This window comes from Aulostomus chinensis, chromosome 19 (assembly GCF_037954235.1).
Source record: "Aulostomus chinensis isolate RoL2024-O1b breed Wild chromosome 19, RoL_Achi_v1.0, whole genome shotgun sequence".
NCBI classification, from domain to species: domain Eukaryota; kingdom Metazoa; phylum Chordata; class Actinopteri; order Syngnathiformes; family Aulostomidae; genus Aulostomus; species Aulostomus chinensis.
This window is the reverse complement of record NC_141338.1, coordinates 7,440,354-7,453,665: the sequence shown is the minus strand read 5'-3', so window position 1 is coordinate 7,453,665 and position 13,312 is coordinate 7,440,354. Positions and strand designations below refer to the sequence as shown.

At 40.8% G+C, this 13,312-nt stretch overlaps 1 protein-coding gene across 1 annotated transcript in view; it reads right to left on the bottom strand.

Moving 5' to 3' along the window:
• The window catches only part of ccbe1 (collagen and calcium binding EGF domains 1), a 37,635-nt gene that overhangs the window by 10,674 nt on the left and 13,649 nt on the right, over window positions 1-13,312 (bottom strand). The window contains exons 3-5 of the mRNA XM_086187023.1: window positions 2,184-2,236; window positions 1,847-1,981; window positions 1,040-1,177 (exon numbers count right to left, since the gene is read on the bottom strand). Of these exons, the coding sequence (XP_086043149.1) occupies window positions 1,040-1,177; window positions 1,847-1,981; window positions 2,184-2,236 (326 nt within the window). The remainder of the gene's footprint in view (window positions 1-1,039; window positions 1,178-1,846; window positions 1,982-2,183; window positions 2,237-13,312) is intronic.

Genomic DNA, 13,312 nt, shown 5'->3' with positions numbered 1-13,312 from the left:
ACACGCCTCAAAATTGAACCAACTCATATGGTGGAAGACTTAATGATATACGGCATCACTGTTGAAGAATCAATACGATACTGTATTGTGATGAAACGTGTGATTGACAAGCCCGATATGAACTGATTTAATACAGACCGGACTACTTAAAACTGTCATACAAATTATTAACTCGTCATGTATATAAAACGATCATCATTTCACAGGGTGTTGCGAGCTGAGTGAGCTAATCTTTCACCGAAACAAAGGCTGACTAGCAGCAACTTCACTCCTCTCATTTGGAAAAAAACAAGAGTTTCCTCTCCTTCATTTGTGGTGTCTTTAACGTGCAGAGGGTAGTTTTGTCTAAATTCATGTCCTTGCTTTCCTGATAGTCTATCTCCACCATTTTTGCTTGTAAAGACTGAAATATTGACACATGAGCAGTAGCGGTACAGTTTCTTATGTGAAAAACTTCTCATAGGGGATCTACTCTCAGCACCGCGAACGTTTTTACGTTGATCTGTTCTTGTAAAGTTGAAGTAATGCTATTGAAAAAAAAACAGAAAAGCACAGAGCTGGTTTTGTTTCTAACCTCACTATAAATGCTTGTGTTTAATGGGCGGGTGACAGTGTCTGGACACCATTCTTCTGCTCTGTATTACAAATCAGCAGGACGTAAAGCAGGAGCATGACTGTACATGTGCCATAGTTTCTTCTCTCTCTAGCTTTTGCTGAAATGTTAAAGTAAATGGAAGCTAAACTCATGGGAGGAAGTAGCAAATCTGCAGCTGCTGACTGCTTCACTGGCAACTGAATCTTTTTTATGGCCTGGATCATTTGTGATGTTTTCCTCAAACGCATTCAGCAAATCAGAGCAGACCAGGAGTCAAAGGGGGCAACAGCATGTTTAGGAGACGAAACTCTTCTGACAAGCACAAGGAACCGGGATGTGTAATGACTACCAGGTGTCTATGTTTGCAGCACCTCGGCATCACACTCACATGTGCCCTTGAATAAAGAGAGAATGTCAAGAGTAAAAATAAAACACCATTCTCACCTCTCTCCCCCTTGGTGCATGTTTTCCCATCTTCTTCCAGGAAATAGCCCGTCTCACACTCACACCTGTAGCTCCCCACAGAGTTGATGCAGATTTGAGAGCACGCAGTAAAGTTCCTGTCTTCACATTCGTCGACGTCTACATGTAGCGGGGACAGAAATTACAGGAAGACAGGATGTCAGTTAGAGGGAACCCTTCGACATGCAGGCATACAATGAACTGATGCAAATGCAGAGAAAGTCATTCATTTATCAATAATGCTGAGTGTGTTCATTTCACTTTTACATTTACAGAATTAACATAAAATATCTAAGATTTACATATAGATAAAAGAAAAACGTAGAAAGATGAGGTGAGAGACAGGGCACTAAAAAGATGACTGTGCATAACTGCACGGCATGAATCTACTAATAATAAAAGTCAGATTAAACCAAGTCTGGGGGTGTGTTGCCACTGTATTAAGACCCTCTTTTGTCTTTAGAACTAATTAAGAGGGTAACTTCATCTCAACATGTGTAATTAACCTTTCAATCATATGTTTAGCTTGAAGCTCATGGAAACCAACGAATGTTGTCTATTTACAAAGTGTCAAATGCATCATCCGTTGTAATCCAGGCCTTCTTTATTCGGGCGTCTACTCATTCCACACACATTTTGATTTGGAAAGAAAAACGCTCCCAACATGTTCTGCTTTAGCCAAGAGATTGAGTGATTTGATTTTTACTTTCCAGAACAGATGAAATGTTGTATCCAATAAATACTTCTTGAAAATAAACCCTCTGACCCTTTGACCTGTTTCTGACTCACCTAGACAGTAGGGCTTCTCACGGTTCCTGTGCCGCTCCCGGTTGTAGCGATAGCCAGGGTAACACGTGCACACCACTCGACCGAAATGATCGGTGCACTGTTGCTCACATGGGGCATCGGCACACACGTCATAGTCTTAGAGAGAAATAAGGCACATAGAGAATCTCAGGTCATCAGTACTGCTCATATTATATAAGATTATTCACAACATTAGGCAGTGTGCCTGTCACATGTTATTAAACATTCAGTGAGATTTAAAGAGAAAATATGTTAAAGATTGCAGAATATGACAAATACACAAAACAGACTTCCGAACAGTCTGGAAAGATTTCCGTACCTTCAGGAATGCACTGGCCCAACACAAACTTGAAGCCCTTGCAGCACTTCTTTCTGAATTTAAAAAAAAAAAAAAAGAACAAAAAAATCGGACGGACATTTACAGTTTGAGGAAACGTTTAATGCTTATTACTGCAATACGTGCAATATTACCATATAATTTGCATTATGTTGGACGTGTTTTCATTGCAGGCTGACTATGCTTCTATTCTGATCTATACATTTACAATGATTTTTCATCCCTTGTTCACACTCAGGAAAGTGCTACCAGGTGTTGCTTTCAAACAAGGCGTGATATAAAAATCCAATTACACCATGAAGTCATGGCAATAATGTACAGTCACACTCACTTACAAAAATTACCCTGTAATGTTTTGCAGCTTTTATTAAGGCAGATTTCAGCGTTCCACCGCGTGAAGGGAAGTTCTCTTCTTCACTTCTTCTTAAAGCAGCACTGATGTGATTTATCTGTGTGTGTATTTCGTTCTCTAGATGTGTGTACCAACATGACATCAGGTGTGAATGCTGGAGGAAAAGAATGCTCCCAACAGCCTGTGAACTTCAGAGTCACATCACATGAACAAACACTGTCAAAATGTCATATCTGCTCTCAATAAATCAAATTTTGGGGGCATCTTATCAGCATCAAATCAGTGGACAGACACTCACTTGTTGAGCTCATCTGTGCACAGCAAGGTTATCTGTAGCAAAACAAGACCTAATTCAGATTTTGGCAGTTCACCAGGCAATTAATTCAACTTGGTGAGGGGAACTGTGAGTTATGAGGCAATTTTTCATGGCAGTTTTGTCAAGATTTATCACTCAAATCCATGAACTGTTTGGTTGCAACATCGCCCAAGGACCAGCTCAGCAACAGAATTCCTTTCCTTGAGCCCAAAGCCTGCGCGAAATAATTGAGAGGATAAGACAATAATAGATGTTACTGCAACTTTAAGATCTCTGGCTACAACCAGCCCACAGTAGGGGTGCAAATGCAGGATGCTCTGGTATTTGTAGTTTCTTCTGACCTTACTTGCTTCCAAACTCATCTTTAATCCCAAAATCTACACAGACCACAAGTCAGATCAGTTTAGTGCTCAGGAGGCCTAAACTCCTGAGTTGCCAACAGAATTCCAACAGTGGTGGAACAGCTTCTAGAGGAAGGGACTTTGAGACACAAGTCTGGCAAAGTGATGCTGGATTGTCTGGCAAACAAAGTAGAAGTCTGCTCACCACACTGTGACCTCCTGTGTGTTTTCTTATCTCCGACACGGTTCCTCACATCCCTGGTAGATGTACAATATTTCCACTGTTCACCTTGCAATTGTCACTACAAAAAGAGGAAATATTTGCTGGCCTGATAACATTCCAAGAGCGTCACAAAGTGTTTTTGCATCTGCAGTCTCATAATCCAAGTAGACTTGTAGGATTGCAAGTGTCTCCCAGCAGTCCATGTTTACTCCCACTCTCCCTTAAGAGATGTTAAATAAATGGAGGTGCTCAGTTTGACATTTGTGTATCAAGTATGAGTGTATGTGGGTTGTAAGAGTTTTCAATTTGTTCCAAATGTATTTATGAACCAAACTCTGAAGGAAAAATCATAATATAGTCGGAACAGGAACACAATCCTCATCGAAAATCACCCCGCACCACTGGCTCCACCCTCTACACTTGACTGCTTCTCAGTCATAGTCATCACATGATGATGAGTACAGGACATACAGAGCGGACAAGCACTATTCACTCACACGAGTGGGGCGATGAGGAGCTCGCTCAGCACACTCGAGGCTCCCACTGAAGAATATTAAACTGTGCCAGTCTCTTTAATGACACTCAACACAGCAGCTTCTGCACGTGTGGTTGAATGTAGATGAATAATTCACCACTCAGGAGGTTGTTGAGGAGGTGACAGCAGGCCATGTAGTCTGCCTTTATGTGTGTGTGTGTGTGTGTGTGTGTGCATACGTGAACTGTGTGTATGTGCCATCACGTGTGTTTGAGGTGTGCATTTGTGGGATTCTAACACAGTGTTTAAGCAATCAAAATGTAAAGTGACTACGTATCTGCATAAAAGCTTTGCAAAAAACGTTGCATTTCCATTTTTTTGTCTTTCTGTATCACCCTGTCAGTTCTATTTGTTCACACACTTTTTCTATTTCCTGATGTCTTCTGGAAATTTGCTTTCCTCAGTCTTATCTAGTTTGGTGTCTCGGAACGACTGGACTCAAGAGCGCCCTCTACTGGGATGCAAATGCTGAATTTTGTAATGTACAAGTTTATAAAAAATGTTGCACTAAAATTAAATAAATTAAATACAAAATATAAGAAGCAATAAAAAAAAAACCATTTCAACACCAGCATTGATGTCTGATACTGATTTGCAGTCCTAAGGTCACATGATATGGATGCTATTGAAAAAAAAATATGATGCCTTTTGCTGTTAACTTAAAAAGAAATATAAATTCTAATAGAATGGTGATATAAACAATGAATGAAATAAACACAAGTCTGTCTAGTAATAATATCTGGTGCTGATCTGGAGGCCATTTTGAGAAAACATCCTGGCTTCAATTACTTGCTTGTTTGCTGAGGCAATTACAGCATTATTAGGTCGTGTTGTGTTAATAGATCTGACTCCACTTACGGATAATTAATCCCTTTTGACTGAGAATGCACGTCTCCATGTTGGCCTCTGGCGCAACAGTAACATTTTAGAGAACCTGAACTCTTTTTATTTATTTCCAGCTTTCTCCTCCTTTGCTTCCAAGGGTTTTTATCTCTGCCTTTTTCAGTCTTTGTTCCTCGCGTGTTTTTTTTTTTCTTCATCTCGGCTGATGACCTTTTAATGTGTGACCACTTTTGCTCATAAGTTTGAGTTCTGCCTCAGTAATTGAGTGATATTTTCACTTAAGGTCTGGTCATGATAACTGTACATTTCTGCAACATGTTAAAATATGATTGCAATCCTTTAATTTGCTACATAAGTGAATTATAGGCGTTATACTGGGCCTGTGCGTGCTTTGCTGGGGGAGGCTACGACTCGGACACCCTGAGAGAGTTGATCTGACGACGATTTCCTGTGTGACCCAATATTTCATGTCACAATAAATCCCAATGAGGACAGAAGGCCCTTATAGCAAACAATCAGCCTAGGAAAATAAGCAGAGTTGGTTGGACGATGGTGCTAAAATAAACATGGATGTCCGTCTCCAGATGATCATGAAAGAGTCAACAACATCTCAGGGAAACTGGAGCTATCGGTGTTGGAGTTCTTTTTTTCTTTTTTTTTTTTTACTGAATTAAATTACCATTAAAAGAATTTTTCATTTGTTCTGAATACTGTAATAGTATACATTATTGTCTTTTCTCTCATTATGTCATGAAAATGAGACTAAATTGTAAGTGGTATTTGGAGTTAAGCTCTTCTCAAAACAAAGTTGCAGTACTATCATCCATTTCCCATCTACATCAGTTGATTTAATTTAATGGTTTGTTTCTTAAGATGTCCTCTGTTAACATGTTGACACATGCTGACATGAGAACAGGCGGCGTGGGTGGGGGTGGGGTGGGGATGGTAATGATATGACCTGTCTGAGGGTTAAAACAACATGGCTGCGCCTGATGGGCACTGAGCTGTAGGTCAATGCACTGAAGCTGTCAACTAACTACAAGAGATTTCAGCTGGGACAGAAAATCTGCCGGGCCTTTGAAATGAACTGAGATTTAATTCTGAAATTAAAAAATGAGGATTTATCGCATTCTTATGACGACCAGATTAACCACCATGTACCTACGAGGGATGTGCAGAAAGTTCAGCATTTGTATTAGTTGAGGAGACATAATGGTATGTATTTGTATCCCAATACAAGAAATAGGTGTAGCAATCATTTACACGACAAATTTTTGGATGTTAAAATGTTCATAAACTATCATAATGGTAAATGGATGGACTCAATTTTATATAGCGCTTTTCTACCTTAGCGGCACTCAAAGCGCTTTACAGTGTCATCTCATTCACACACACACTCACACACTGATGGTGGAGGCTACCATGCAAGGCGCCAACCTACTCATCAGGAGCAATTATGGGTTCAGTATTTTGCTCAAGGACACTTCGACATGGTCACCGGGGTCGAGGATCGAACCAGCGACCCTTTGGTTGCTAGACGGCCACTCTACCCCTGAGCCATGCCGCCCATAACAAGAATTAATTTCATGTAATATTAATTTGCATTTTTCAGAAACCGAGCAATACACATGTATCACCTATATAACCTTTATTTGTATCACAAAGAAGTGATGCAGTGGTAAAAATAAAAAAAGTCTTTGTCACACCTAGTTGTGTGTACTTATACTTCATAGAATTTTTGGGTGAAATATCACTTGAAGTGTCCTCAGCTCTTCCCATATTATTTGAACAAGCTCAGGGAGAAGTTGAACTCCTCTGGGAAGCACTAGAGGACATCCATCCATCCACCATCCATTTTCTTCCGCTTATCCTGTTAAGGGTCACGGGGGGCTGGAGTCTATCCCGGCCGCTTTCAGGCGAGAGGCAGGGTTCACCCTGGACGGGTCGCCAGTCCATCACAGGGCCAACACATAGAGACAGACAACCATTCACACTCACAGTCACACCTACGGTCAATTTAGAGTATCAATCAGCCTCGTCCCCTCTTGATGTCTTTGAACTGTGGGAGGAAGCTGGAGTACCAGAGAGAACCCACACAGGAACAGGGAGAACATGGAGACTCCACACAGAAAGACTCTGTCCCGGAGCTGGGACTTGAACCCAGATCCTTCTTGCTGTGAAGGAGCAGTGCTGACCACTGCTCCACCGTGCTGCCCCTCACCAGAGGACAATCAAAAACAATAGCATTCATCCTTCTTTGATGTTTTAATAACAATGACTTCTTTTTAATGGACTTGAGTAATTAGGCATGAAACTCTTTCAAATATTCAGTACACCAAGCTAAGTAATCATACAGGACCTTACAACCTCTTAGAACAACAGCAAACAACAGAGTGCTGTGTGGGCTTGTTAGGTGCTCATGCAAATCCCCACTAAATTCAAAACACATGTGGATTTCATTCATATGCATGAGAGGAGATATTCCAGATTCATTCTTTACACTTCTCTCAAAAACACAGTCACATGCTCACACAACATCCCTGACAGAATAATCACAATGTCAATGCGGTTGTTGGGCCATTAGGAGTTATTTCACGTTGCAAGTCACGCATATCATCTTACTACCCCCCCCCCCACACACACACACACACACAATGATCTGAAATCTAGACATGAATCTGTCTGACCTCGGTTACCCCAAGTGAACCACAAGCTCTCGAATTACATTATAATGTTGGTCCTTCCTGTGAGGATGAAACACACCAGTTCACACTGTCACCAGTGAGTGAAGAAGTGTGTAATATTGAGGAAGACACCTTCACGCAGGGGCCCTTCTTCACCGTAATGTCTCTCTAACAGGATTAAAACAAAACTAACGGTGAACGAACACACACACACGCACGCACGCACGCACGCACACACACACACACACACACACACACACACACACACACACACACACACACAGAACGATGAGACAACATGCAGTCTGCTCAGTAGATGCTTATTTGTCCAGCATTTCTGCCAGTGATAAACACAATAACACGTCTGCATTCCACTCAAGAAGATGTTTATGGATGAGGAGAGCACACAACCTGAATTATCTGTGCAGCCTGTGCGGTTAACTGGGACCTAAAACAAACACTAATCGCTTAATAACTCAATCATATGGATAAATATAACTGTCGTCTTTTTCCCAATCAAAAATATCAAACATTCTTAGATTTATGCCGTGTCGATCGTGACGATTTGCTTCTTTTCTCGGTCTTGTATCACTCGAGGCAAATCAAACGCTCAGGATGTTACCATGAAACCTGGAAATGTAAATCAGTTGTGCCAGGAGTTGAGTTGAGATGAGTTTATTGCAAACTTTATTACTCCTAATCAAGTAATGATGCTGCAGGAAGCTCTCCTTTGGCTGTATTGGTCAGAGTGGGTGCCCCCCCCCCCCCCAAAAAAAAAACAAAAAAACACCAGATGCTAGAAAACAACCTATGTTATATTGATGCTTGACAAAAAGCATCTAAGAGCCGTAAGATTTATTAGCACTGGAAAATTATGTCAATATATAACGAGGAACTCCTCATGATGAGATATGCCGCGGTGTTGGAAACACACAAACATGGCACCAGGGGTCGCTGTTCCGTCCCCTGTGCTCGCTGTTTGAACAGACAACACGTTTCTCACACACCCTGACGAGTGTTTTTGGTGGACAAAGGACACGTCGCATTAACATAATATCTCAGGAACACACACCTTCAAATTTGGTACAAATGTCCTCTGGGATTTGGGGGTGAACTGGAGGAAGATTTTGGTGGTAAAAGCAAGTGAAGCAAATGTAAAGAGGAAAGGAGACGGAGGTAAATATCAGTGAATACAGGACTCCTACATCTACTACTACTACTACTACTACTACTACTACTACTACTTCTCCTCATCAATATTGGCCTTGTGACCTCCCTCAACTTGTTTTTAATGGCTGCTGTGATCAACTTTTCCTCTTCCTCATCTTTTACACTCTGCTTGCACCACTGTTGAATGTTTGCCATTTAAAGCCAGACTGAATGTTGACCTCCGTTTAAACATTCAGGATTTTTAGTCAATGAGAGTTTCAGTCAACTGTCTGCAATAACCTGCGACAAAGCAAAACCCCAATTCAGTATGTTTGCACAAAAACATCTGTGAAATCATAATTTTACTTGTCAACATCTCTGTGTAAATCGCTTTCCAAGCTCCAGTGTCTCGTCTGGCCTGCTCTCCAGCTCTCACTTCCTACAGTTTGTCCAGTATGGCTGCTCATAATGAATCCAAAAATCTCACACAGACATTCCAGACAACTCTACTGTTCATCTTTCCATATATTCTGCAGACATACAGGTTGTGTTCCTGGGGCTCTCCGCTCAGTCTTTAATGAAATGCTTAAAGAGCGACTTGGTTTTTAATTGATGTCTGTGCACAGCACCTCTCGGAGTTCTTGGCTCTGTTTACTGCTACTGGCGCATATGAACAAATATTTGTCCTGTGAGGGAACAGAGAAGTGGAAAAACTGAATTTAAAGGATTGTTTCAGCGCTGAAGTGAAAGAATGTATTTCCTCTTCTGTTTGACCTCAATAGCTTGATCTGCATTCTAATGCTTGAGTGAGGCAGCTGCTGGGCAGTTGTGTGCGCTTGAGACATCTGAAGATGTCAGCATGGGGTCAGTGAACTGTTGAGGAGCATTCACTGAAGAGCCGACCCATTATGTACTAAAATACTTTAAATCTAATTATTAACATTCATCAACAGTGACAAACCAAAGAAAGAGTTTGTTGCTGCTCTCCTTCAACCATTTGCATCATTGTATATTTGGTTGTGCCTACAGTACAACTCCAGGTGGACAGGAAATTGGATTTATGTGTACTTAAACCTGAAAAAAGTCATGCAAATGCCAACCTAATGTAAAAAATTGTGATTTTTCACGATGCTGAACAAGCGGTCCCAAAAATGCAACGGCTTCTGAGGGCTGTGCCTGACTCAGAAACTGTTTTTTTTTTTATCTCTTTTATCTCATCTCTTTCAAGATTGTTTTCGAGTTAAAACTCTCCACGCCAGAGCTGCAGTTTATTTGATAATGCAATGAAAAGAAACATTCTGTGATTGATCCCCATAATCAAAGCAAGACACTGGCAGCTTGCCAGTGGTGAGGCAAGCTAATGCTAGCAGTCTCCAAATCCAGGTACATCTCCCGTTTAACCTCCGCAGGGGCTGATATGAACTGGTGGAAGACTTTGGGGTGATCTGGTAAAGAGGGTGGTTGTCGACGGCAGTGCTGACCCCAGCTAGGATGCCTCACTCATCAAGCTAGCAGGGACATGCTATATTGTCAGAGATGTGATCAAGAACAGCTAACTTAGCATGCCTCACCACTGACCAGCAGCATGGTTCATCACTTGCTGTAAATGCCTTAATATTAGCTCCGCATACTTAAGTCTTTATCGAGATGAATCTACTTCAGATTAAAGGTTAAAGCATTATAAAAATATACTTCATTTTTTGCCTAAAAGATGCTTCAAATGTACATAAACAGGAGTAAACAACTACAGCAGCAGCAGCTTCCTCTCCCTGTTTCAGGAGGAGAATCATCGCAGAGTCACATTCCAGAAGAGCAAAAAGACAAATTATTCTGCGGAAAAACTCCAGCGAGGAAACAGTGGCAAGTTTGTGTTGGATTTGTTACACCCTTTCACCAAGTTTGGGGAAAATCTGTGTCATTGTTTTTGCTTATTCAAGGTAACAGACAGAAAAACAGCCCTGGACACAACAGTCTTCCCCTGACCTTAACCTTAACTGTACCCACAGCAACAAATTGTCGGCAGAAGACCTCGTCTTATTAGGAGTTCAGTCCGTAAAATGAATCACTTCAACGGATTGATGAAGAAAATCTATTAGACAAAGACAAGATCAGCCCTCCACTCTCCGTAGTGTCACAGGTTTTAAAATGTAATACAAACAAGTGAGGAAAGGTGCACTGCGGTTCCCAAGGTCTTTGTCCGGATGTGTATTCTGGGGTTTTGAATTATGTCATGTAGAAATAAAAATTCCAGCCAGTTGAAATGTGCTCTATTTCTGGGAGCCCGCACTGGCTGTCAAGACAAACAGAGGACAGTTTGCAACACATCAGGGATTACAGCGCTAGACGAAACTACAGTACACACAAAGAGGCTGCGAGTGTTGTTAAAAACAAACCTGAGGAGAAGGAGTTTATAGGAAGGCATTAACAAAAGAAGTAATGTGAGTACATCTTCTGAATGCCTAGATACCGCTGTGTTTTCCAAACCTCCAGACTGAAAAAAACCCCCAAAAAACGGAGCCAGTTGGAAAGGTCATTCATTCAGTTTAATATACTACACTCCGAAGAGGACGCCATCAGGGATTGTTGTGTACCAGAATTGTTTTCTCTATGACAGACGTTTCGTTGTAGTTTTTGCTGTAGTGCACTGACATTCCTCAGATGTGTTACAACAACTTTGTTAGATTATAATGATTGTAATTATAATGAAATTACAGGCAAATGTCTGGAGATGTCGTAAAAGGTACATTTGGAGGAATTATGTTTTTTCTGAAGATGATATCTGTCTGTTGGAGGCAGGCCACCACAGGCAACAACAGTCATAGCATTAAAACCCAAAGCACTTAGCAGTATAAGTCAGCGTGAAGGCTAAAGGCACATTTCATAGACTGCAGGTTCCAATAACAACTCAAGAGCTTCAAGTGAGCAGAAGAAACAGCTCAGTTGTGACTGGCTGAATTCATCTCCTGCGCTAATAAAAGCGGCTGAATATTTTATGTTATCTGTCCTTGTGCTAGCATGAAACTAGAGGGGGCATTTGAATAAAGACTGATAAATGGGCAACACTGATAGCTGCTGAGAAGCCTATAATTTTCCCATTAGCTTGTGGTTAAACAGCCATAAACCTCAAAAATTGGTATGTATAGCTCACAGTTTCCCTCAGCGGTTGCCAGCAAGTTGCATGCATCACTTTCTGGCCCAAGAGGGAGCAGAGAAACAACAAAATAAGTTCTGCTTTATAAAACTCTTTTGGCAAATGTGCAAGAAAACAAAAGCCTCCTTTCACATCAGGGTGGCACACAGCCTGTTGTAATCCATAAAACCAAAACAGTCAAGGCTAAATAGCTAAACAAAGCTAGCTACTCCTTTCACACTGGATGTTTGACTCTTGATATGCAAAACTCCAGTGCGGTCAAAAATATATCCGCTAAAAAGATCTAGGATAAAGACATAAAGTTCTTTTGCAAGGACATTTGTGAGCTGTTAAAATCCTCTCCTCTTGACAACGCTATGTCTCTGCCTCCATGCTGAGAGTGTATCTGCCCAAAGAAACAAGAGTGAGGCTTTTGATCACCACCATGAAACATGAATAAAAACTATTAGTTATTTGACTCAAAGTTTATGGCCTGTGGCTGACAGTCAATGATAGATTTAGTACACTATTTGGCAAGTCTCCTCATTTAAAACAAATAGACAATGCTGAGTGAAAACTGAGCAAATGGTCAATTTAACATCGCTAAACATCGAACGCAGATTTTCATTCTGGCCCTTTTGTTTTCATATTCTTTCTTGTGACAGATTGCCGACAGGAAAGCCTGGTCAATTGAATTATGTAAGAAAACACAACGTCAAACAACACAATACAAACAAGCTAAGGGAAACACACTCCATATTAGCAAGGCTATCTATCAACTGTTAGCAGCGACGCTAGCACTACGTCTGTGTTTGCAGCAGCAACATCTTGGGAGCAGTAATACTACCAGTTGATCCAGCTAGCTCATACAAACTGTATTTGACTTGAACAACATGTGAAGTAATCCGTAATAACATCCATCTGCTTTTGTGTCACATTTTGAGTAAATATACCCCCATTTATTTATAGAAACTTTCACTTAAAAAGCTCGAAAGAGTTGTGTTTGATGTCTCTGATACTGACATGTCAGGAAATCATAGAGAAAACTGCTGTCTGTGGCCTGTTAGAGTCAAACAGAAATCAGTCCCTCCATGTGTTCTTAACTCAAACCATTCAACTGGAAAAAGGCCAGGAATGACCAAAACGCTTCAAAACGCTAGAGCTGCTGCCAACGCGTACACCTTCCTCTTCAGGCGAATACGTGAAACAATCCTGAAGGGATGATTGGTTTGTTTGCACTTTGAATTAACAGTGACACGTTCATGGACGTTAACATTCCAATATTAATACCAGACAAAACAGCAATGCCAGAATCAAATTAGTGAGTAATCTGATAATAGTTTGTGTTGTAGACGTGAACACCTAAATCAAACTATGAAGTCCGACCAGAAAAAGAAGCTTTGAAAAGAATACTAGGAATGGCTGCATAAAACATTAAAAAAAAAATCATAATTTTTGACATCCTTAACTGAGAAGTAAATTCAACACTTGTTTATGCTGGATTACTTCAGTTTTTGCTTAAAAAAACAACTATATGC